General features: G+C 36.5%; 1 protein-coding gene across 1 annotated transcript in view; it reads left to right on the top strand.

The window, feature by feature from the left end:
- Positions 1–265: 265 nt before the first annotated feature.
- LOC150078657 (eukaryotic translation initiation factor 2-alpha kinase 1-like) overlaps positions 266–22,246 on the top strand; it is a 176,936-nt gene continuing 154,955 nt past the window's right edge. Inside the window, exons 1-2 of the mRNA XM_090382196.1 lie at positions 266–471; positions 10,505–10,635. Of these exons, the coding sequence (XP_090238322.1) occupies positions 10,617–10,635 (19 nt within the window). The 5' untranslated portion in view covers positions 266–471; positions 10,505–10,616. The remainder of the gene's footprint in view (positions 472–10,504; positions 10,636–22,246) is intronic.

Below are 22,246 nucleotides of genomic sequence, written 5' to 3'. Positions count from 1 at the left end.
TTAGGTATAAATTTACGTATAATTTTTATTTACGATGTTTCCTCGATGTTTTGTGTTTATTTGTTGTAGTGGGGCGTCACCTATCAAGTAATAGTAAAAAAAAAAAAAAAAAAAAAGAAAACACACGACCACGTGATGCCGAGAGTCTGGGATGTCATGTAACTTCTCTGTGGCTTGCATGTTCGTGCACGTTGTTGTCTTATGTCCAATTTTATGTTTGCTTCGTTGTATGGATTAGTTTCCCTCCATTTTTCGTTGTCCCTTGTGGAAGAAAGCAAATGCTTACTTTTGCGAAAGTATGATGAGTGTAACTTCCTGATTTTAAGAACCAAAACTAAATTCTCCCTTTTCGGTACTAAATTCATTTATTTGAAACCGAAACTGTACATGACAGCTCTAGCTGTGTTATTGTGGGAAATTCAGAGTAGATTGTATAGCATTCTCTGAGAGGTATACTTTTGTATTGAACAGGTGAGCTGTTTGTTTTTAATTAAAGACGTCAACTATTGTGATATGTGTGTAGTTAGGGAGACATAACCATTTTTTTTATATTTCTAAAAAATATATTTTTATGTTATCAGATTTTTGGAAATTATTTTCTGAGGTCATAGGTTTAATCCAAAAGCTTGATGAAGACAAGGCTTGGAAAAATGTGCGCCAGTCAAGACCCTAGCATAGGGTTACCAGATCTAGAATTCAAAGGCTAGAACAAAGTAGAAAAAAAACTAGGTCATTTTAAAAATTATATTTATAACTAAAAACTTACAATACATATTTATCATTACTGCCAATCATTTTCAATAAGTTTAGATTACAAAGTAATTAATTATAAAGTGTTTTACAATCCATTTTCAAATAATAAGTAACCAAGAAAATACTATTCACAGTATTTGTTTTCATTTTATTTCTGATGTTGCTCCATTGATTGCTAATTAATGAAAATACACCCACTACATTCAATTGTGGGCAAAAATAGAAAATGTAAATTGAGCAATTTTTAAAGCTTGGAACATACCTCCGAACTCTTGCATTGATTAAAATATTCAACCCACTTTCCCACAAAGAATAAAAAAGATCGGAGAGCAATTGTGCTGCCAGACACGAAGCCCTCCGTCAGTGCAGACAAGCCGCCAATAAGTTTTTCCAATTTTCATCTTTCTTTTTCTCAGAAACAAATTCCTTAACATTCATAAATTGGTCAAATAATCTACTATCATCGATATTCACTTAGACAAATGATTAAGTGGACTGTAATTTTTGGATAATACAGTCCACTTAATGCATTCAGTGCACCGTTTTTATTTATTCTGTTATATTGACCAAAGGTGCAATGCACAGAATATTTAATGAATATTCATTTTATGATGCAATTATTCTTTTTTAAGTTACAAAAAACTAAAATACGCAAGTGTAAAATCAGCGAGGACATTCGAGGATGTCCTAAAAACTAGGACATGTCTTTGGAATGAGGATGTCCGATAACCCTACTCTAGCAGCAGTTTAGAAAGACCCGCAAGGATGTCAGCTATCAAAAAAAAAAAAAAAAAAAGAAAGAAAGGAACACATGTATGCTCACTGATTATTTTGAATTTCTCTAATTTGGTTGCTTATGATTATTTAATTTTATAGATTCTTAAAATTTTATTCTCTAGGTATGGACCACTGGGATGGTATGATGCATGTTGACGTGTATTTTAGGCGCATCAGCAACTTAAGCCGCATTGTGCTGTATGTTGTCTGACCATGATAGACTCTAATCAATCATTCTGCAGTCGTGGAAACGGAATAGTTCATTTAATTTTAGGTAAGTGGCAAGAGAAGTCTTCAGCAGGGATACCATGAACACTGAATTATTGTGCTTTCAATCACTGCTATTTACATTATCATGGTGTTAATTTAAGGCTATTTTAAAATTAGTAAATGAAATAATACATCTAATAGGCAAATTGAACAATGAAGGTTATAAAAGGGGGTTTTATTCAGTTTTGAATTTATAGGTCAAAATTTATAATTAAAAGCATGATAACAGAAACTAAACACATGAATTTTACTAACAAATAACAAAAAAAGTATTTTCTATCAAAAATATTTATGTGAAGTGGAAATACTGTTCCCTTTAGATCAACAGACTTCTAAGGATCAGTCAAAATTACTCCATAAAGGGCTTATGTAATTTTTTACATTTTCTAATGAACCATGTTGCCTGGTCAGCTTGAAGAGGAAAAGACCAAACCCTCCAGCACCTGAGAACACAACAAAAGAAATGGCCCCTAGTCCCCAGTGGCTTTCACTCTCCCTATTATGGCAGCGAGAGGACCAGAGGGTGCTAAGAATCTCTGGGTACGACCAGGCTGCTATGCATGGAAACTGAATTTGGCCTGTTACAACTTAAGATCGCTCATTGGTGAAGATAGGATATTAGAACTGGAAAGGAATTAGAAAATGTGCATTGGAATATCATCAGCTTGGATGAACTAATGAGGCTCGTGGCAGATGCATATAAATTAGCAGGTGACACAGAAGCCTATGGCAGATATAAGCTAGTCTGTAATCAAGTCACAAAGGAGGTTATGCAAGTGAAGGCTGATTACGATAAATCCTCGGCAAAGGATGCAAAGAAAAACAACAAAGACTTCTTTACTTATGTAAACTCTAGAAGGAAGGGGATGAATCAGATTGGTCCACTTGATGTTGGTGGCTCGACTGTTGATGATCCTGCTCAGATTGTTGAAAAACTGAATGAGTATTTTGCATCTATATCCACACACGGGGAATTCTGTAAGGAAGGGGAGGACAGAAGTTTATTAAACTCTAACAGGGAGATAAATGATTTTTTAATAATGGAGAGCAAAGTGGAGGAGAAATTGTTGAAGTTAAACATAAAAAAGACACCTTATATTGAAGGAGGCAGCGAAGGAAGCAAGCAAACCCTTTGCCATAATTTTGAGAGCATCCTTCGATTCAGGGGAGGTCCCCATGGACTGGAGATGTGCAAATGTATCCCCAATTCACAAAGGGTGATGCAAATAATTATAGACCTGTTAGTTTAATGTTAGTTTAACTTCTGTTCTGGGAAAAAGAATGGAGTCACTGGTTAAAGAAGTGATGCAGGATAACCTAGACAAGACTGCAGTAATAGTTCAGACACAGCATGGCTTTGTTAAGGGAAAGTCTTGTCTGACCAATTAGATTGGATATTACGATGTGATCACACAGGAACTGGATACAAAAAATTATTTTGATATCATATACTTGGATTTCAGGAAAGCTTTTGATACTGTTGCACATGGAAGACTGCTATACAAATTAGAGTGGTATGGCATTAAGGGCAAGTTGCTGCAATGGATAAAGGGATGGTTGAGTGGGAGATGGCAAAGAGTTGTAATAAAGGGACACTGATCTATGTGGACTAATGTTATTGGTGAAGTCCCCCCAGGATTCGGCTGTGGGCCCATTGTTGTTTTGTGTATTTATTAATGAAATCGATGAAGGTATATTGGGGTTAATGCAAGTTTCCAGATGATACGAAGGTTGGCAGGGTTGTTAATGATAGTTAAGACAGTATGCTACTGCAACAGGATCTAGAAAAGTTAGGTAGATGGACTGAGAAGTGTAGAGTGAAGATTAATATTGACATGCAAAGTACTGCATATGTGTAGCAGTAACCCAAGAGAAACCTACCAACTTTGTGGTACTACACTCAGAGACGTGAAGAATGAAAAAGACCTGGGGATCTTTTTCATTCTTCACTTTCATTTTTTTTTTTTTTTTTTTTTATGAAGACCCCAAACACAAGAGGTATTAGAACCTATAGTACTTAGTACTGTTCTTGGATTGGAGATTGAGAAGATGAAAGAAGATATTTGTTGACATTAGACTTGAACTTCTGTAGACTGTAATTTTTAGGAAATATGTATGAAGGAAGGTTGTTCCAGAAAATGGAAGTTGAATGAATAAATGAGGAAGATGAAAAGTTGGTTCTGTGAGTTTGAAGTTGGACAGCTAAACATAAAAGAATAAATGGATGTTGGCTGGTGACGGCATGTGTTCGGATTGTTTTGAAACAGAGAGCGGGAATTATAGAAGCCAATTTAGAAGAATAGTGCCCATGGAAGTATCTGTAGAAAAGGCATGCAGCAGAAACAGTACGTCTATGAGACAGTGAGTGGAGAGACTCTGTTAGAGAGTAGTCATTAATTAACCTAACTGCCCTCTTCTGAATGGAATCTAGAAGCCTGAGAGAGGTTTTGGTGGCACTGCCCCAGATTTGGGAACAATATTCCATGGTAGGGCGGATTTGCAATTTGTACAGAGTGAACAGCTGTTTGGAAGGAAAGTAACACCGAAAACGAAAGAGAAAACCAAGTTTTTTAGATGCAGAGGAAGCAATATTTGTAATGTGCTTGTGCCAAGAGAGATTAGAAGTCAGGGTAATCCCCAAAAGAGATATATCATTTTGCCTGGAAATCGGAGTGTCACCAAATATAAGCATAGGAGCAGAAGAATCCTTTTTGCGAGATATAAGACAAGACTGAGTTTTAGAAGGATTGAAATCAACTAAGTTGTCTTTGCCTCACTGGAGAATTACCCGGAAATCGGCATTTAAAGAATTGGTAGTGGATATTCAAGAAGTTGAAGTTGGTTGAGCAGGGCAAGGGTTCTGAAAATGGAAAGTGGAATGCGATGTGCTATCATCGGCAGAACTATAGATAGGATTTCCAGTCACTGGAAAAGGTCATTAATATACAAGAGAAAAACAGTGGGGGAGAGAACTGAACCTTGGGGGGGATACCAGCATTAGTGGAGAAGTTAGAAGACAAAGAGCCATTTACCTTGGCGCCTCCGTAGCCAGGTGGGAAGGAGCAGCAGTGGTAGTACACGCTTCTTGAATTAGACTGGGGTTCGAGCCCGTCACCACCAAATACGGAGGATGCAGAAAGGTCAGGGAATGACCACTGCATATCCCGGAGCAATATGGCCTTAGTTGCTAATGCTCCTAAAAAAAAAAAAAAAAAAAAAGCCATTTGCCATCACCCTCAGTGAGCGATCAGAGAGAAAACGGTAAAACCAATTACAAAAAACAGTATGAAAACCATAAGATGGAAGCTTGTTTAGAAGACCTTTATGCCAAACACAATCAAAAGCCTTTGAGATGTTAAGAGCAACTGCTAACGTTTAACCAAACCTTTCCATTGAATTTGTCCGTAAATGAGTAACATAAGCGAGAATATCACCAGTGGATTGACACTGACAGAATCCATACTGGTGATCATTGATCAGACAGAAGGTTTTTAGGTAGTTTAAGAGTTGGCAGTTAATTGATTTCTCCATTACTTTAGAAAGAGTAGAAGCAATTGCAATAGGACGATAATTGGATGGGAGGGATTTTTCACCCTTTTTAGGAACTGGCTGGATATTAGCAAATTTCCAAGCAGTAGGAAAAACACCTTTGGAATAAGAAAGTGAAAAAAGTTGGCAAAAAACAGGAGTAAGTTCAGGAGCACAGGTTTTGAAAACAAGTGGAGAAATACCATCAGGAACTGGAGCTTTCTTTGCATCAAGATTCGTCACAATCCTTCTGATGTCCTTTTGACGGAAGACAACAGGAGGCATTGAATGGAACATGTTGGGAATAGTGGGAGTGTGTTTTACCAAGATCATTAATACATGAGTTGGAAGAAAAATGGGATGTTAGCAGGTCAGCTTTATCCTTGGCTGAAGTGAAAACTGAACCATTTGGTTTTGACAGTGGTGGGAGCAGAGATGGGCAAAAGTTACGGCCAATAGCTTTGGCAAGAGACCAGAATGCTCGGCTACCATTCGGGCAAGAAGCAAGTTTTTTGCTCTTAGTCTGTTCAAAATCTAATTGGGACTGATTAATAACTGCTTTACAATTGTTGTGAGCTTTGGTGTAGGCAGAAAATGAAACTGAAGAATTGGAAACAAGCCAATTACGATATGCAGCGTTCTTCTCTTGAATAGCCTTAGCACATTTATTGGAAAATCAAGGTGTAGATAAAGGACAAAATTTTAAAGTGGAGTGTGGAATAAAGGATTCCATTCCTACAAGAATAATTTTACTGATACAATCTGAGCAAACGTTGACATCAGAGTTTTGAAACTTCTGATGTCAACGGGGCTTGAACTTAGGTATTTTCCACATGGAGTGGGCAGGATGGTAATTCTACCAACTGTGCTACCCATGTGATTTTAATGCTATTGAAAAGATTCAATAGCATTCAAATCACAATGGTATGGTAGAATGCAAATAATCTTTTTGGGGGATCATGATCTGTATTTTTTTCTCGTGCCAAACTGTCGTATCCTTTTTAGTTGAATATTTTATGGAATCTGAGTCAGCCTTTTTGGTGTGGTGAAGTACATTGTCCATACATATGCTGGAATGAGGAGGAATATTGGGAAGCACTTTTTTCTAATACCCATTTTTTTGAAATTTTGATAGTTCATTTGCCCATAGTAATCAGCTTTGTAGTAGTAGTAGTAGTAGTAGTAGTAGTAGTGGCACATGATGCAAGAAAGCAAGTGTAGGAGCTTATGCAGCATCAGCCAAAAAAAAAAAAAAAAAAAAATCACACCATTCCCTCCAAATGCCTGTCCAGTTCCTCCTTAAATTTATTTAACCTATCAACTTCTACAACGACAGATGGAAGTTTGTTCCAGCAATTAACCACCCGCTGGCTAAAGGCAAATTTCCCCACATCTATTCTACATCTGTCCTTTCTTAATTTGAACTTATGTCCCCGTAGGTTCGTAATCTGAACAAGTGGAAGGATCCCATCAGAATTCAGCGTGCTCAACCCATTCAAGGCCTTATAGACCTCAATCAGATCACCGCGCAGGTGCCTAGTCTCCAGCCACTGCAATTTGCAGAACTTAAGCCTCTCTTGGTAAGAGAATCCCTTCATTCCCCTCACCAATCGTGTTGCTCTTCTCTGTACACGCTCAAGCAAATCTACATCCTTCCTAAAATGAGGCCTCCAGACCTGTACGCAGTACTCAAGGCGTGGCCTGACCATTGCCTCCTTTTCCCTGCTAGCAAAATTCCTATATATCATTGACAAAACCCCATGACCCGCCCTAGCAGCCTGTCTGCACTGCTCAGAAAACTTCATATCTGCCTGCACAATTACTCCCAGGTCTTTTTCATTTTCTACCACCTTAAGTGTAGTACCACACAGTTGGTACGTTTCTCTGGGGTTATTTCTTCCCATATGCAGTACTTTGCATTTGTCAAGGTTGAACTTCAGTTGCCACTTCTTAGCCCATCTGCCCAAATTATCTAGATCCTGTTGCAGTAGCACACTGCCATTACTGTCATTAACAACCCTGCCAACCTTTGTGTCATCTGCAAACTTCGACATTAAGCCTGATATACCTTCATCAATATCATTGATAAATACACAAAACAACAGTGTACCCAACACCGAACCCTGTGGGACTCCACTAATAACATTAGTCCAAGAAGAGCAGCACCCATTGATTACCACCCTCTGTCTTCTCACACTTAACCATCCTTTTATCCATTGTAGCAACTTACCCTTAATACCATTCTGCTCCAATTTGTACAGTAGTCTTCCATGCGCAACAGTGTCAAAAGCTTTCCTGAAATCCAAGTATATGATATCAAAATTATTTTTTGCATCCAGTTCCTTTGTGACCACATCATAATAACCAATCAAATTTGTCAGACAAGACTTTCCCTTAACAAACCCATGCTGTGTTTGAGTTATCGCTGCAGTCTTGTCTAGATGATCCTGCAATGCATCTTTAACCAGCGACTCCATTATTTTACCCGGAACAGAAGTTAAACTAACTGGTCTGTAATTACTCGTGTCACCCTTCGATCCACCTTTGTGAATTGGGGACACATTTGCACATCTCCAGTCCGTGGGAACCTCCCCTGAGTCCAAGGATGCTCTCATAATTATGGCTAAGGGTTTGCTTAGTTGCTTTGCCGCCTCCTTTAAAATAACTGGATAGATCCCATCCACCCCAGGTGCCTTTCTTATGTTAAACTTCAACAATTTCTCCTCCACTTTGCTCTCAGTTATTACAAAATCATTAAGCACACTGCTACAATTTGATAACCTTCTTCCATTTTCAAATTGTAATAATTCCTCACGTGTGAATGTAGATGCAAAATACTCATTCAGTTTGTTTGCTATCTGAGCAGGATCATCAACAGTCGAACCATCGATGTCAAGTGGTCCAATCATATTCATCCCCTTCCTTTTAGAGTTTATATAAGTAAAGAAATCCTTGCTGTTTTTCTTAGCATCTTTTGCCAAAGATTTCTCGTAATCCGCCTTCGCCTGCCGAACCTCCTTTGTGACCTGATTACAGACTAGCTTATATCTGCCACAGGCTTCTGCGTCACCTGATAATTTATATGCATCCCATGCATTTTTCTTCTCTGTCACGAGTCTCATTAGTTCATTTGATAACCATTTAGGCCTAAACCTTGAACGATATTTCTTAATCGGTATATAAAGTCTAGTAGCTTCCACGATTAATTCTTTGAATGCTTCCCACTTAGAATTTACTGTTTGTAACATCGTCAGTTGATCCCACTGTACAGAATTTAAAAACTGTCTGAGACCACTGTACTCCCCTTTACGGTAGCAAAAACCCTTTCCTTTACCCCTGACGGTAGTTACCTCTTTGAGTAAATCCCACTTCAGCACACTGTGATCACTGCCACCTAGTGGTTCCTTTATCTGCAAATTCTTAATACACGAATGACTTTGTACACAAGGTCAGCATTGGAATGAAATATTTTTACTCTAAACTTCACATTTCCATGTAAAATCTATTTTATCTTTCAAAACAGGCAACAATATGCAAATTGTTGGCACTTTCTTTTATTTTATATAAAATTTGTTTATCACATCACAAATAATGCATCTATTGAAGTCGTCTGTATTCCTTTCAAATGTTCAGCTTTTTTGCAGTGTTTTCTGGGTGTTGATAACACACTACTAGCACTACATTGAAGTTCATCTACATGACATTTTATTCTTTTCAGAATGGAAAGAGAAATTCCTGTTGTTGCCAAAGCACATGTTCTAGCTTAGCAGATTAGTAGTTGAAGAGCATTATTGATAGCTTCTTTCCACAAAATGCCAACACATTGTTAATAATTTCCCTTACTTGGGAATGGATGGTTTTACCCTTCTTAAAATTTGTCATTACAAAAATAAAAAATAATGCTTTTCAAACTTTAGAATGCAAAATAAATCTAAAATAAAAATTGAAAAAGCATACATTTGTAAATGCAAGCAGCTAATACTACTTCTGTGCAGTTATTGTTCTGTCACCAGTATGCATTTACGACAACCCTGCACTGAGAGTGCTCCCATCTTCCCAAACAGAATTGAACTCCATTTCCATGGAGGTGGAATAATTGACAGGGTTCTTCTCCTGGTGGTCAGGCAGTATATTATGTCTATAAATTGCATGTGTTCCGTGGTCCATTTGCCTGTTTGCACATTAATCCTGGAAAAAATGCCACCTTCACTCAAGACTAACTAACTCGGCTACACTGAAAAAAGCCTGTAAAATTTCTCACGTCATCAATGGGATTCGAACTCTGGTCTTTTCCACGTGGTGTGGGGAAGATGGTGATTATGCCAACTGTGCTACTGAAGGCATGTACATGGCAACATGCAAAAAAATAAAAATAATAACACATTTTATGTTTTGTTTATACTCTGGAATGGCCACATTTAGCCATAGTAGTTTTACAATGTATGGAATTCAAAGTATTTTATTATTTTCTGTGGACTCCAGGGTTTCCCCTATCCGCCGCTGAAGAGTAACTGTAGAATATTTACAATTTGTGGTTTTACAAAACATCTTGATCCACCAACTTCACAGGAATTATTACAAACAATAAGTCTCTTGCCTGAGACCAATGTAGTATAGCCGCACATTTGACCATACTATATATCCATAACATTTGCAACTCAGTTATTACAATTTGTTGAAGGCACCAATTTCTACATTAATCTTCACAACTTATACAACTATACAGATAGTTAGAACCTTCAGTTCGGTTACAATGAGGTCCGATATATATATCTTACAATTTATACAATTTAAGATTTACAATTTATGCACCTTATTAGAGGCCGAAATCCCAGGACACCGCACACCCAACAGTGAACCTGGCACATTGACTTATATATTCTAAACGCTAATATTGCCTTCCGGCAATAAACACAAATAAATTTCCTTATCAGAGGTCCTGTAACAATTTGATTAATATTAAGGCAATATATACAGTGGTAGTACACTTATTACATAATTATTCTCAGTCGGCAAGCCCTTGATTGTTATAAAAACTATTTTATCAATGTTGTTTATGTGAACAAGGTTGGTGTAATAACTTCCATCCATTTGGATTTGATAATTTCTTGTATGCTTCTTTTTTGAAATGTTTAGTTTAATATAAAGTTGTATTCTAATTGAATGAACTTTGTAGTTTTATTAGGTAAAGGCATCTGAAGACAATTAGAAACAATTTTAAGAGAGAATAGTTCAACAGACAAGTTTGTGTATTGAATAATAAATAATTGGTTATTACAAGTGGAAGGATGGAACCAAATAAAAACGGTCAGTTCTTTTTTTAAAAAGGTATAAATTCTAAAAATACAGAATTAATGTTATTTATGTTCTTGAGCTTGTTACAGTTCTTTATGACTAGTTTATGGATAATATCCAATCAATTTTTGATTGGATATTATCCAATAGTTCTTAGTATATTTTCCTTGGAGTCAATAGACTAAGCCATTCATATTATATCATCATCATCATCATCAGCCATTTTTAATCCGCTGCAGGATGAAGGCCTCTCCAGCAACTTTCCAGTTCCTTCTGTTTTGTGCAATGGCCATCCATTTACTACCCACAAACTTGTGAATTTCATATGCCCATCTCCGTTGTTGTCTTCCAGGTTTTGTTCTAGCTCCTCTTGTGGGTACCTTTCTGCCCAAGACCATTTTAGTTCTTTAGTTTTGATAAGAATGTCCTTTACTTGAATTTGCTGCCTAAACCATATGTTTCTCTTCTTATCTAACAGTCTGATTCCTAATATAATTCATTCCATTCTTCGCTGTGTAGTTCTCAGTTTCTCTTCCATTCTTTTGGTGAGTGCCCAAGTTTCACTTCCATAAGGGTGGGGAGTATACATTGATTCATTATTTTACATTTCAGGCAAATTGGGATATTGCTCTTCAGTATGTGACTATATTTCCTGAATGCTATCCATCCAAAATTTATTCTTCTCTTGACTTCCAGCCATTTATTATTAATACGGCTGATGACTTGTCCCAGATAAGTATATGATTCCACCTTTTCAATTACTGCTCCTTCAATGATTATATCCCTTTCTGTGGCATACTTGTTCATCATTACTTTTATTTTAGCCATATATCGCACAGACATAAGCAGTGCAGAACTGGAATTTGGGGAGTACAATGTGTACAGAAAGGATAGAGTAGACAGGAAGGGAGGAGGGGTTATGCTGTTAGTTAAGAAACACATAAAATCTAAGGAAGTACATCCAGTTGATGTGGGTGGACAATGCAACGTTGAGTCTGTTTGGTGTAACATAAGCACTGGGAAAGGAAAAATGAGAGTAGGTGTGTGTAATAGGCCTAATGAATCTGATGAGTGTAATGAGCAATTGTGCAGAGAAATAGAGTGGGCCAGTAAATTAGAGTGTCTTATAATGGGAGATTTTAATTTCCCGGATATTGACTGGAATTTATGGGTTGGTCACTCACACACTAGCAAGGCTTTTGTGGATTTATTGGATGATTGTTTTCTAGAACAGTATGTTCGGGAGGCAGCTAGAGGGAGTAATACTCTTGACCTGATTATTAGTAGTGATTCTTCATGCATCAAGAATCTGCAGATAAAGGAACCACCAGGTGGCATAATCACAGTGTGCTGAAGTGGGATTTACTCAAAGAGGTAACTACCATCAAGGGTAAAGGGAAGGGTTTTTGCTTTCATAAAGGTGACTGTGGTGGGCTCAGACAGTATTTAAATTCTATACAGTGGGATCAACTGATGATGTTACCAACAGCAAATTCAAAATGGGAAGCATTCAAAGAATTGATCTTGGAAGCTACTAGGCTTTTCATACCAACAATGAAATATTTTTCAAGATTTAGGCCTAAATGGGTGTCAGATGAACTAATGACATGTGACAAATTAGACATGTGACAGAAAAGAAAAATGCATGGGATACATATAAATTAACATGTGACACAGAAGCCTATGATAGATATAAGCTAGTCTGTAACCAAGTAACAAAGGAGGTTAGGCAGGTGAAGGCAGATTAAGAGAAATCTTTGGCAAAGGAAAAACAGCAAAGAGTTCTTTACTTATGTAAACTCTAGAAGTAAGGGGTTGAATAAGATTGGTCCACTTGATATCGATGGTTCAACTGTTGATGATCCTGCTCAGGTAGCTAACAAACTAAATGAATATTTTGCATCGACATTCACACATGAGGAGTTATTTAGGGAGGGGAATGTCAGAGGTGTATTCAACTTTGACAGTAAGCTAGATAATCTTGTAATAACTGAGAATAAAATGGAGGAGTAATTGTTGAAGATAAACACAAGAAAGGCACCTGGGGTGGATGGAATCTATCCAGTTATATTAAAGGAGGCAGCAAAGGAAGTAAGCAAACCCTTAGCTATAATTATGAGAGCTTCCCTGGACTCAGGGGAGGTACCCATGGACTGGAGATGTGCAAATGTAATCCCAATCCACAAAGGAGGGCGGCGCCTCCGTAGCCAGATGGGCAGGAGCAGCAGTGTGTAGCACACGCTTCTTGATCAGACCGGGGTTCGAGCCCTTGACCACCAAATACGGAGGATGCGGAAAGGTCAGAAAATGACCACCGCATATCCTCGGAGCAATATGGCCTTAGTTGCTAATGCTCCTAAAAACCAAATAACAACAACAACAACAAAGGAGGATCAAAGGGAGACACAGGTAATTACAGACCTGTTAGTTTAACTTCTGTTCCAGGGAAATTAATGGAGGCACTGGTTAAAGAAACATTGCAGGATCATCTTGACAAGACTTCAGTTAAAGCTCGGACACAGCGCGGGTTTGTTAAGGGGAAGTCTTGTCTGTCTAATTTGATTGGATACTATGATGTAGTCACAAAGGAACTGGATGCAAAGAATAACTTTGATATCATATATTTGGATCTGAGAAAAGCCTTTGATACTGTTGCACATGGAAGACTGCTGCACAAATTGGAGCAGTGTGGCATTGGAGGCGAATTGCTGCTATGGATAAAGGGATGGTTGAGTGGGAGAAGACAGAGAGTGGTAATCAATGGACACTGCTCATCTTGGACTAATGTTATTAGTGGAGTCCCTCAGGGTTCAGTGTTGTGTCCATTGTTTTTATCTCTATTTATAAATGATATTGATGATGGTATATCAGGCTTAATGTCCAGGTTTGCAGACGATATGAAGGTTGGCAGGGTTGTTAATGACACTAATGACAGTACACTGCTACAACAGGATCTAGAAAAGTTGAGCAGAAAGATGGCAAAAGTTGGGCTGAGAGGTGGCAAATGAAGTTTAACATTGACAAATGTAAAGTACTAATCCCAGAGTAACGTATCAACTCTGTGGTACCACACTGACAGTGGTAGAGAATGAAAAGGACCTGGGTGTAATTGTGCAGGCAGATACGAAGTTTTCTGAGCAGTGCAGACATCTACAAGAGTAGCTCATGGTGTCTTGTCAATGATATACAGGAATGTTTCTAGCAGGGATAAGGAGATGATTATCTCCTTGTATAAGGCAATGGTCAGGCCACACCTTGAGTACTGTGTACAGGTCTGGAGGCCTCATTTTTAGAAGGATGTAGAGCTGTTGGAACGAGTACAGAGAAGGACAACAAGATTAGTGAATGGAACAAAGGGTTTCTCTTACAAAGAAAGGCTTAAGTTTTGCAAATTACAGTGTCTGGAGACTAGGCAACCTGTGAGGTGATCTGATTGAGGTGTATAAAGCCTTGAATGGTTTGAGTATGCTCAATGCAGATGGGATTCTTCCTCTTGCTCAGAATAATTGCCTGAGACGGCATAAATTAAAATTGAAGAAAGACGGTTGTAGGATAGATATGCGGAAGTTTGCTTTTAGCCAGCGGGTAGTTGATTGCTGGAACAAACTTCCATCTGTCATTGTAGATGTCGATAACTTAAATAGATTCAATAGTTTGGCAGAACTTGACAAACATTTGGAGCAAGTGGATGGGTGAAATAAGGTTTTTTTTTTTTTTTTTTGGCTGATGCTATATAAGCTTGCTTTCTTGCATCATGTGCCTTTGCTAATGCTAATGCTAATATTCATCTTTAGTCTGAAATCCTTACTAACTCTGTATAACTGATTAAGATTTTCATCTAATTCTTTAGGATCATGGATTATGATCACAATATCATCTGCAAATCGTAAATAGTTTAGGTACTCTCCATATTCACATTGATTCCTTTCTGCGAGCAGTCTAATCTTTTGAAAGCTTCCTCAAGGGCAGCATTAAACAACTTTGGAGATATTGTGTCTCCTTGTCGAACTTCTTTCTCAATTTTAAATTTTCTACTGTCTTTGGCTAGTCTAATAAAGTAGATAGCATTCTCATTTATTTTCTTCAAAATCATAATATATGAGGTATCTATGCCTTGTCTTTCCAGTGCTCGAAACATTGCCTTATGCTGTATGGAGTCAAATGCCTTTTCATAATCCACAAATGGCAGGCATATGGTGTTTTATATTCATTTGCTTTCTCCATTAGCTGTGATATTACGTGAAGGTGATCCCTAGTTGAGAATCCTGTCCTAAAGTCAGCTTGCTCTTTCGGTTGATTCTCATGAAGTAGTCTTTCTAATCTGTTATTAATGACCCTTATGAACAACTCGTAGATGCAGGATAAGAAGCAAATAAGAAGAAATCTATAATTTCCAATTTCTGATTTATCTTCTTATGCAGCAAAACTATGATTGCCTAATTCCACTCCTTAGGTGTCACACCTTTTCTAAGCATTTTGTTAAGTCTTGCCATTTTCTGTATCGTGTCCCTTCCCCTCAATTTTAGCAATTCTACAGTAAGTTCACCTTCGCTGGAGCTTTCTGATTCTTCATTTTCTTCAATGCGTGTTCTGCCTCTTTATGAAGGATATTGGGTATATCGTATGTGTTACTGATTTGTGACCCATCTTCCCAACTGCTTGCATCATTCCCTCCCTCCTTGTATAATTCTCTATAGTAGTCTTCTGCTATTTGAATTATGCCTTCTCTGATATTTATAAGTACACCATTGCTATTCTCCAGTTTCACTATCATTTGTCTTTCTGTATTACGGCTCATGCCTGCTGATTTAAGTCATTTGTTTTCCCTTAATGCTTGTTCTACTTTTCTTTTGTTTGATCTTATGTCCTCTCTGAGTTTCTTTCTAATGGCTTTGCATAACTCAGTATACTAAATTTTGTCTTTGTCACTGTTTAGCTTGCTCTTCATTTGTTGTCTTCGGTTCATCATGACAAATGTTTCTTGACTAATTTTTTATTCTTTGGATTTCTTGGGCTTTATCACTTTCAGAAAGTTGTAATATTCCTCGTTGATATTTTGGTCCTGAACAGTCTGCAGAAGCTCAAACTTGTTCTTAAGTTCCAGTACATACTTCTTTTTCTCCTCTTCTGTTATCTCCAAGACCTTCGTATTATTTACTTGAGTCAGTTTTTTCCTTTCTTTTCTTACATCTATATCATGTGTGCATCTTACCATTCTGTGATCACTTCCAACCTTTACCTTGTTCAGGATGGTAACATCATTTACGATATATCTTCTTTAGTGAGGATGAAGTCGATTTTATTAGTTGTTAATCCATTTGGACTCTTTCATGTCCACTTTCTGTTCACCCTTTTCTTGAAAAAAAGTGTTCATTACCGACATTCCTCGAGATTCTGCGAATTCCACAGTCTTTCACCTCTTTCGTTTCTTTCACCAATTCCAAAGTTTCCTATAGTTCCCATTTCTGCACTGTTTTTTCTCTTTCCACCCTTAGCATTGAAGTCCCCCATAATGATAGTGTAGTGGGTTTTCTGCTCATCTAGAAGACTCTCAATTTCGGTGTACATTTCTTCAACCTCTTCATCATCATGGCTTGATGTTGGTGCATAAATCATTATAACCTTTAGCTTGTATCTCTTAGAAATCCTGAGTAGTAGTCTTGATACCCTTGGTGATGTACTTTTGAATTCCAAAATGTTGTTTTTTATATCTGTATGGACCAGAAAGTCAACTCCAGCTTAACTCCTTTCACTGTTTCCATTGGCGTACAGCAGATTTCCACTTGATAAACTTATAAGTGATTCATTTCCTCTTCTTCTTGTTTCAGAAAATTATGATATTCCAATTCACATTTTCTCATTCCTTTTCCAGCTCTAATATCCTATCTTCACCGATGAGCGATCTTACGTTGTAACAGGCCAAGTTAAGTTTCTGTGCATGTGAGCCTGGTCGTACCCAGAGATTCTTAGCACCTTCTGCTTCCATTCTGATCCTCTTGCTGCTGCTGCTGTAAGAGGGGAGTGAAAGCTGCTGGGGACTGAGGGCCATTTGTTTCATTGTGCTGGAGGGTTTGGTCTTTTCCTCTTCACGCTGACCAGGCGTCTTGAAGAGAACCACTCTACAAGTTCGTTGCCACCTAAGTGACATAATAGGGCTTAATATTGAGAAGTTGTGCATGAGTGGATTTTCGGGAGGCAGGCCAACTGGACTTCTCCTAAATCTTCTGAAATAGAAAGATATTGGATCCATCAGTGCTTTAGACTTAGTGTCTGATAACACACACAATACCTGTTCCCTCTAAGCCCCTATCATATTATATAGTGTCTTGTAAATTTATTTCATAATTTCAGGAGGTGATTCCTGAGATCATTCTGAGTGAAAATATATCAGCATAGGTTTGATTCTCAGCAGTTGCTGAGCTATGGTCATTTTAAATGTAGCTTGACTTAAGAGAGTTTAGTATAAAAAAATAAATAAATAAAATTATTTAAAAAAAATTACATTACACTGAACAAACTGGAAGATGATTATATCATATATTTATAGTTTCATGTTTTAACCTGCAGTAATGTTCAGAATGTCTGGCATTAGCTTAGCTTATGAACATCTTTCATATGATGCCCTATGTAGTAATATAAGGGGGTTGAGATCTGTCGAATGCTTATTTGCATATATGCTACATTTCAAGTACGCACGACTGTAATTGTTAAGAATTGTACCCATGTTGATATAACATTTTTCGTTCCGAATGACTTTAGGAATCAACTATTGAAGTTATACAGTGGTAGGGAAAATGTTAGAGGCAATGATTAAGACTGCAATTCAGAGACATTTAGATAGAAATGGCACTCTGAAGGACACACAAATGGTTTTGTTAAGGGAAAATCATGTTTAACTAACATAGTAAGCTATTTTGACATGGTTACTCATGAGCTAGATGTAGGGAACAATTTCAACATAGTTTTTATTAGATTTTAACATTGCATTTGGCTTAGCTCCTCATGAGAGGTTCCTGTATAAGCTGGAACATGTTGAGATTACTGGAAAGATTCTAAAGTGGATTGCAGGGTGGCTGCAGGACAGAAATCAGAGGATTGTGATTAAGGAATATTCTTCAGATTGGTGTAAGGTCAAAGGTGGGATCTCCAAGCATCTGTCCTTGGACCAATGTTGTTTTTGATTTTCTTAAATGACGTCAATGAAGGGATAAAGGGCATGGTGTCAAAATTTGCAGATGACATAATGATTAGTAGAGGTGTTAATGATCAGTGCCAAGCAGCACTTCTTCAGAATGATTTGAACAGGCGTCAGGAATGGTCTAAAATTGGCAACTATGTTTTAATGCAGCAAAATCCAAGGTCTTGCACTTTGAGAATAGCAACCCCAAAAGAACTTATACACTTGGTGGGGTTGAATAAAAATCAGTAGAGGAAGAAAGGAATCCAGGAGTTACATATGAACAGATATGAAGTTCTCTGAGCAATGTAACCAGGCGACCAGGAAAGCCCATGTTGTCCTATTGATGATTTATTGAACAATATCCTGTAGAGATAGGGAGGTCATAGCCCTACTGTATAAGGCAATTGTAAACCTTCGTTTGGAATACTGTTACCAAGTATTCCGTGCATCTTGAAAGGGTCCAAAGATGGACAACTTGCATAATGAGATCAGCAAAAGGACGACCATAGACCATATGAGGAAAGATTTAGATTATGTGGGCTACAGAGCTTGGCAACTAAGCACCTTAGAGGGGACCTGATTGAGATTTATAAAACTGATAGTAAAATGAATAAAGATGGAATTTTCACTGTTAAAGAATTCCAGAACTAGGGGCTATAAATTCAAATTGCAAGGGTAAGAGGTTGTAGATTGTAGGAAGTTTTCTTTTAGCCAGCAAGTTTTTTTTCGCCAGAATTATTTTTCCGTTTAAATTTATGTCCCCTTTTATGTGTCTTCTGAGAAAGGGAAGGATACCATAAACATTTAGTTACCCAATTCATTTAAAGCCATAAACATTTCAATCAGGTCTGAACACAGGCATAGTTTCCAGATGCTGCACCAAATACGGAGGATGCGGAAAGGTCAGGGAATGACCACCGCATATTCCTGGAGCAATATGGCCTTAGTTGCTAATGCTCCTAAAAACCACACAACAAACAAACAAACTCCAGATGCTGCAGTTTTCAGAACTGAAGTCCTTCTTTGTAAGAGTACCCTTTTGTGTCCTTGACTAATCTTGTTGTCTTTCTCTATACCTGTGCCAATGGATTTTCACTCTTTCTAGAATGAGCCTTCTAGACCTGGATGCAGTATTCAAAATGGGACCTAACTATTGCTTTTTACAAAGGGATAATTACCTCCATATTCCTGAAGGTAAAATTCCTGTGTATCAGGGGTGGCCAACAAGTTGATTGCGGCTTTAATTTCGGTCGATCACGACGATTTTTTAAATATATATAAAAAATAGATTTGTCAAAATCTAAATATTATTATTATGCACTCCACTGCATACGCGAATTACAAATCTGTTGAACTACATAACTGCTCTTTTCGGCACGCAGCCGCTAGGCTTGTCTAATGAAAATTCACATAGTTGTGCGGTGGAGAGCAGTGTATGTGTCGAATTCTTATTTAGGTTACTTAATATTAATAACTGGACAGTACTTATGCGTTAATTTAATAATCTTTGATTTAAAATGAATACTACAAAAAAGAGCAAAATGTATAATTTTCTTAGAGTGACAACTGGAATACTTTTTTTTTGTAATGATAAAAGAAAAATGCTGTTATTTGATTTGCAATGCTTCCGTGGCTATACCCAAAAAAGGAAATTTAGAAAGGCACTTCAACGCACTGATTAGTAGTATTTTTGATTATAAATATCAATTTTAGCCAGTGGCTAAGGATCTCAAAGGAAAAAAAAAAATCGATCATTTTGCAAATATGCAAGATCAGTTTCAAAAATATTCTGTTTTTGAATTTAATAGTGAGAAATATGTTTCTGAAATTGAGAATGTTGTGGACGATTTTTAAACCAGATTCAGTGATTTTAAAACAATTGAAGACATTATCAATATATTTCTTATCCATTTAATGTCGATTTAGATGCGAAACAATTGCAGAAAAAATCGCTGAGATTTTTTTCACATGGAGAAAATATTACTTGAAAATGAAATTCTTACATTGCAAAACGATATCTTCCTAAAAGCCACATCATCAGAAGAAGACTTATGGAAATATGTTTGCCAAGAAAAATACCCAAATGTAAAAAAATGCAGTGAACTTTTCAATTGCTGTTTTGGTTACACATATCTATGTGAATCAGCCTTTTCGTATTTGAAACAAATAAAGACGAGGAATCGCCGTTTTCTTACGGACTTGCATACAGAAGATTTTTAAGGTTGGCCTTATCACAGTATATCCCAATTTTGAAAGCTTGGCAGATGACATGAAGACACAAGCTTCGCATAAATTAAAATTTTAAATACATCTGAATTTAAAATAAGAATTAGATGGTAGATCGCGGCACATTTGGAAGAAAAAAAAGTAGATCGCTTCGGAAATTAAGTTGGACACTCCTGCTGTATATCATTGACAGAACCTTCATGAGCTGCCCCAGTCACTTATCTGCACTACCCAAAGAACTTAATGTTGAACTATACAATTACCCATAGGTCTTTTCATTCTGCACTATGCATGTTGAATACTTTGTATTTATCAATGTTAAACCTCAATTGCCAGTTTTCAACCCATCTGCTTAATTTCTTTAGGCCTTGTTGCAGTGGCATGCCCTGATTTCTATCATTAACTATCTTACTAACCTTTGTATCATCAGAAAACTTGATATGCCCGAATCAGTATTGTTAATGAATAAATATAATTAATAAATACTGTTTTTAACAATATTTATCATTTATAAATATTGTTAAAAAAAAATAAGGGGCCCAGCACCAAATCTTGTGGAACCCCACTAATATACTAATCCCATTAATGGGCAACAACTCTTTGATGACCACTGTCTTCTCTCACTCAAACCATCCCTTTATCCATAGCAGCAATTTGCTCTTAATGCCACATTGCTTCAATTTGTATAGCAGTCTTTTATGTGCAACATTATTGAAAGCCTTTCTAAAATCTAAGTATATGATATCAAAATTAATTTTTGGATCTAGTTCCTTTGTTCTGCACCATAGTATCTAATCAGACAGATAAACCACCTTTTAACAAATTTATTCTGTGACTGCAGTATACCTGCATTCCTGTCTGGATGATCCAATACTACTTCTTTAACCATGTCTTCATTATTTTCTCCTGAAACAGGAGTCAAGCTTCTGTATATCTTATTCATTTAACCCTTTGAGCTCCTTCCTCCCCCCTTTTTGAATAGGGGAGACACTTGCATCTGAAATCTGCATAGGCCCCCTCTGGAACCTAAGAATCTAAGGATGTACCCATAATCATGGCTAAAGGTTTGCTTTCCTCCTTTACTGCTCCATTTAATATAATTGGATATATTATCTCAGCCCCAGGTGTTTTATTCATTTTTATCTACAACAATTTTATTCATTTTTATTCATTAACTTTATTCATTTTTACATACAACAATTACTCTTTTGCTTTCTTTTCACAGATTTATTTAGCTCCCAGTTCAATTAATCAGTTTAAAAAACATTCAAATATTAAATATTACAATAAAATACTCTATATCCTTTTATTACAGAACACTACTTATTACAGAATGCAGAAAAAGTTGTATTCAGTATAATGTATGGTTAATTTTTTTTGTAAATTTTACACATGAAATTAAGGGAACTTTAAAAAAAATGCAAAAATTAAATAATTACTTTATGAGTGGTAATAGATTACGCTGGTTGGCAAAAAATCCTCATTTTTTTGCTCCCTGTTAAAATTCAGGATGATTCTTGTAGATTAGAATTGCTGAATTCAAATATGGAAACCATATTGCTGTAACATCTACCAATTTTAAGGGAGAAGGGATTAAAGTCAAAAACTAAGTTACTAGTAAAAAAGATTTCATATATTTTAAGAAAATGTTACATGCAGTACTAAATATTGAACAATGGGTCTAGTAACCTTATTCTATTTACAAAATTTTTTATCTGATAACAAAACACTTATTTTGTGATTTTTTGCCTTTTATAATTATCCATTGGTGCAGTAGTTTTCAACTGGGATGCCGCAACAACATTCCAGGGGTGACACGTAATTTGGGTTTAAGTTACTTAAACTTATTATTTTTTAATTTATATGTTTATTTCATTATAAAAAGGTGTACAGTATCTTTTTAATTTTGTGGTGATCTATAATTGATGCTTATTTAGTACCTCTATATAAAGAATAAAATTATATACTGTATATATATATATACACAGTATATAATTTTATTCTTTATATATATATATATATATATATATATATATATATATATATATATATATATATATATATAATATTAAAAAATATATATGTTATATGATATTTATTACAATAATATAATTATAAAAATTAAATTTCATAATACAAATTATATATATATGTACACAGTCCATTCCGGTTATTTGGGACACATCAGGACTAGTGCATTTTGGCCCGATTAAGCGG

The sequence above is a fragment of the Mastigoproctus giganteus genome, chromosome 10 (assembly GCF_048544385.1).
Source record: "Mastigoproctus giganteus isolate SK-2022 chromosome 10, ASM4854438v1, whole genome shotgun sequence".
Taxonomy (NCBI): domain Eukaryota; kingdom Metazoa; phylum Arthropoda; class Arachnida; order Uropygi; family Thelyphonidae; genus Mastigoproctus; species Mastigoproctus giganteus.
This window is presented reverse-complemented; position numbering and strand designations above follow the sequence as displayed.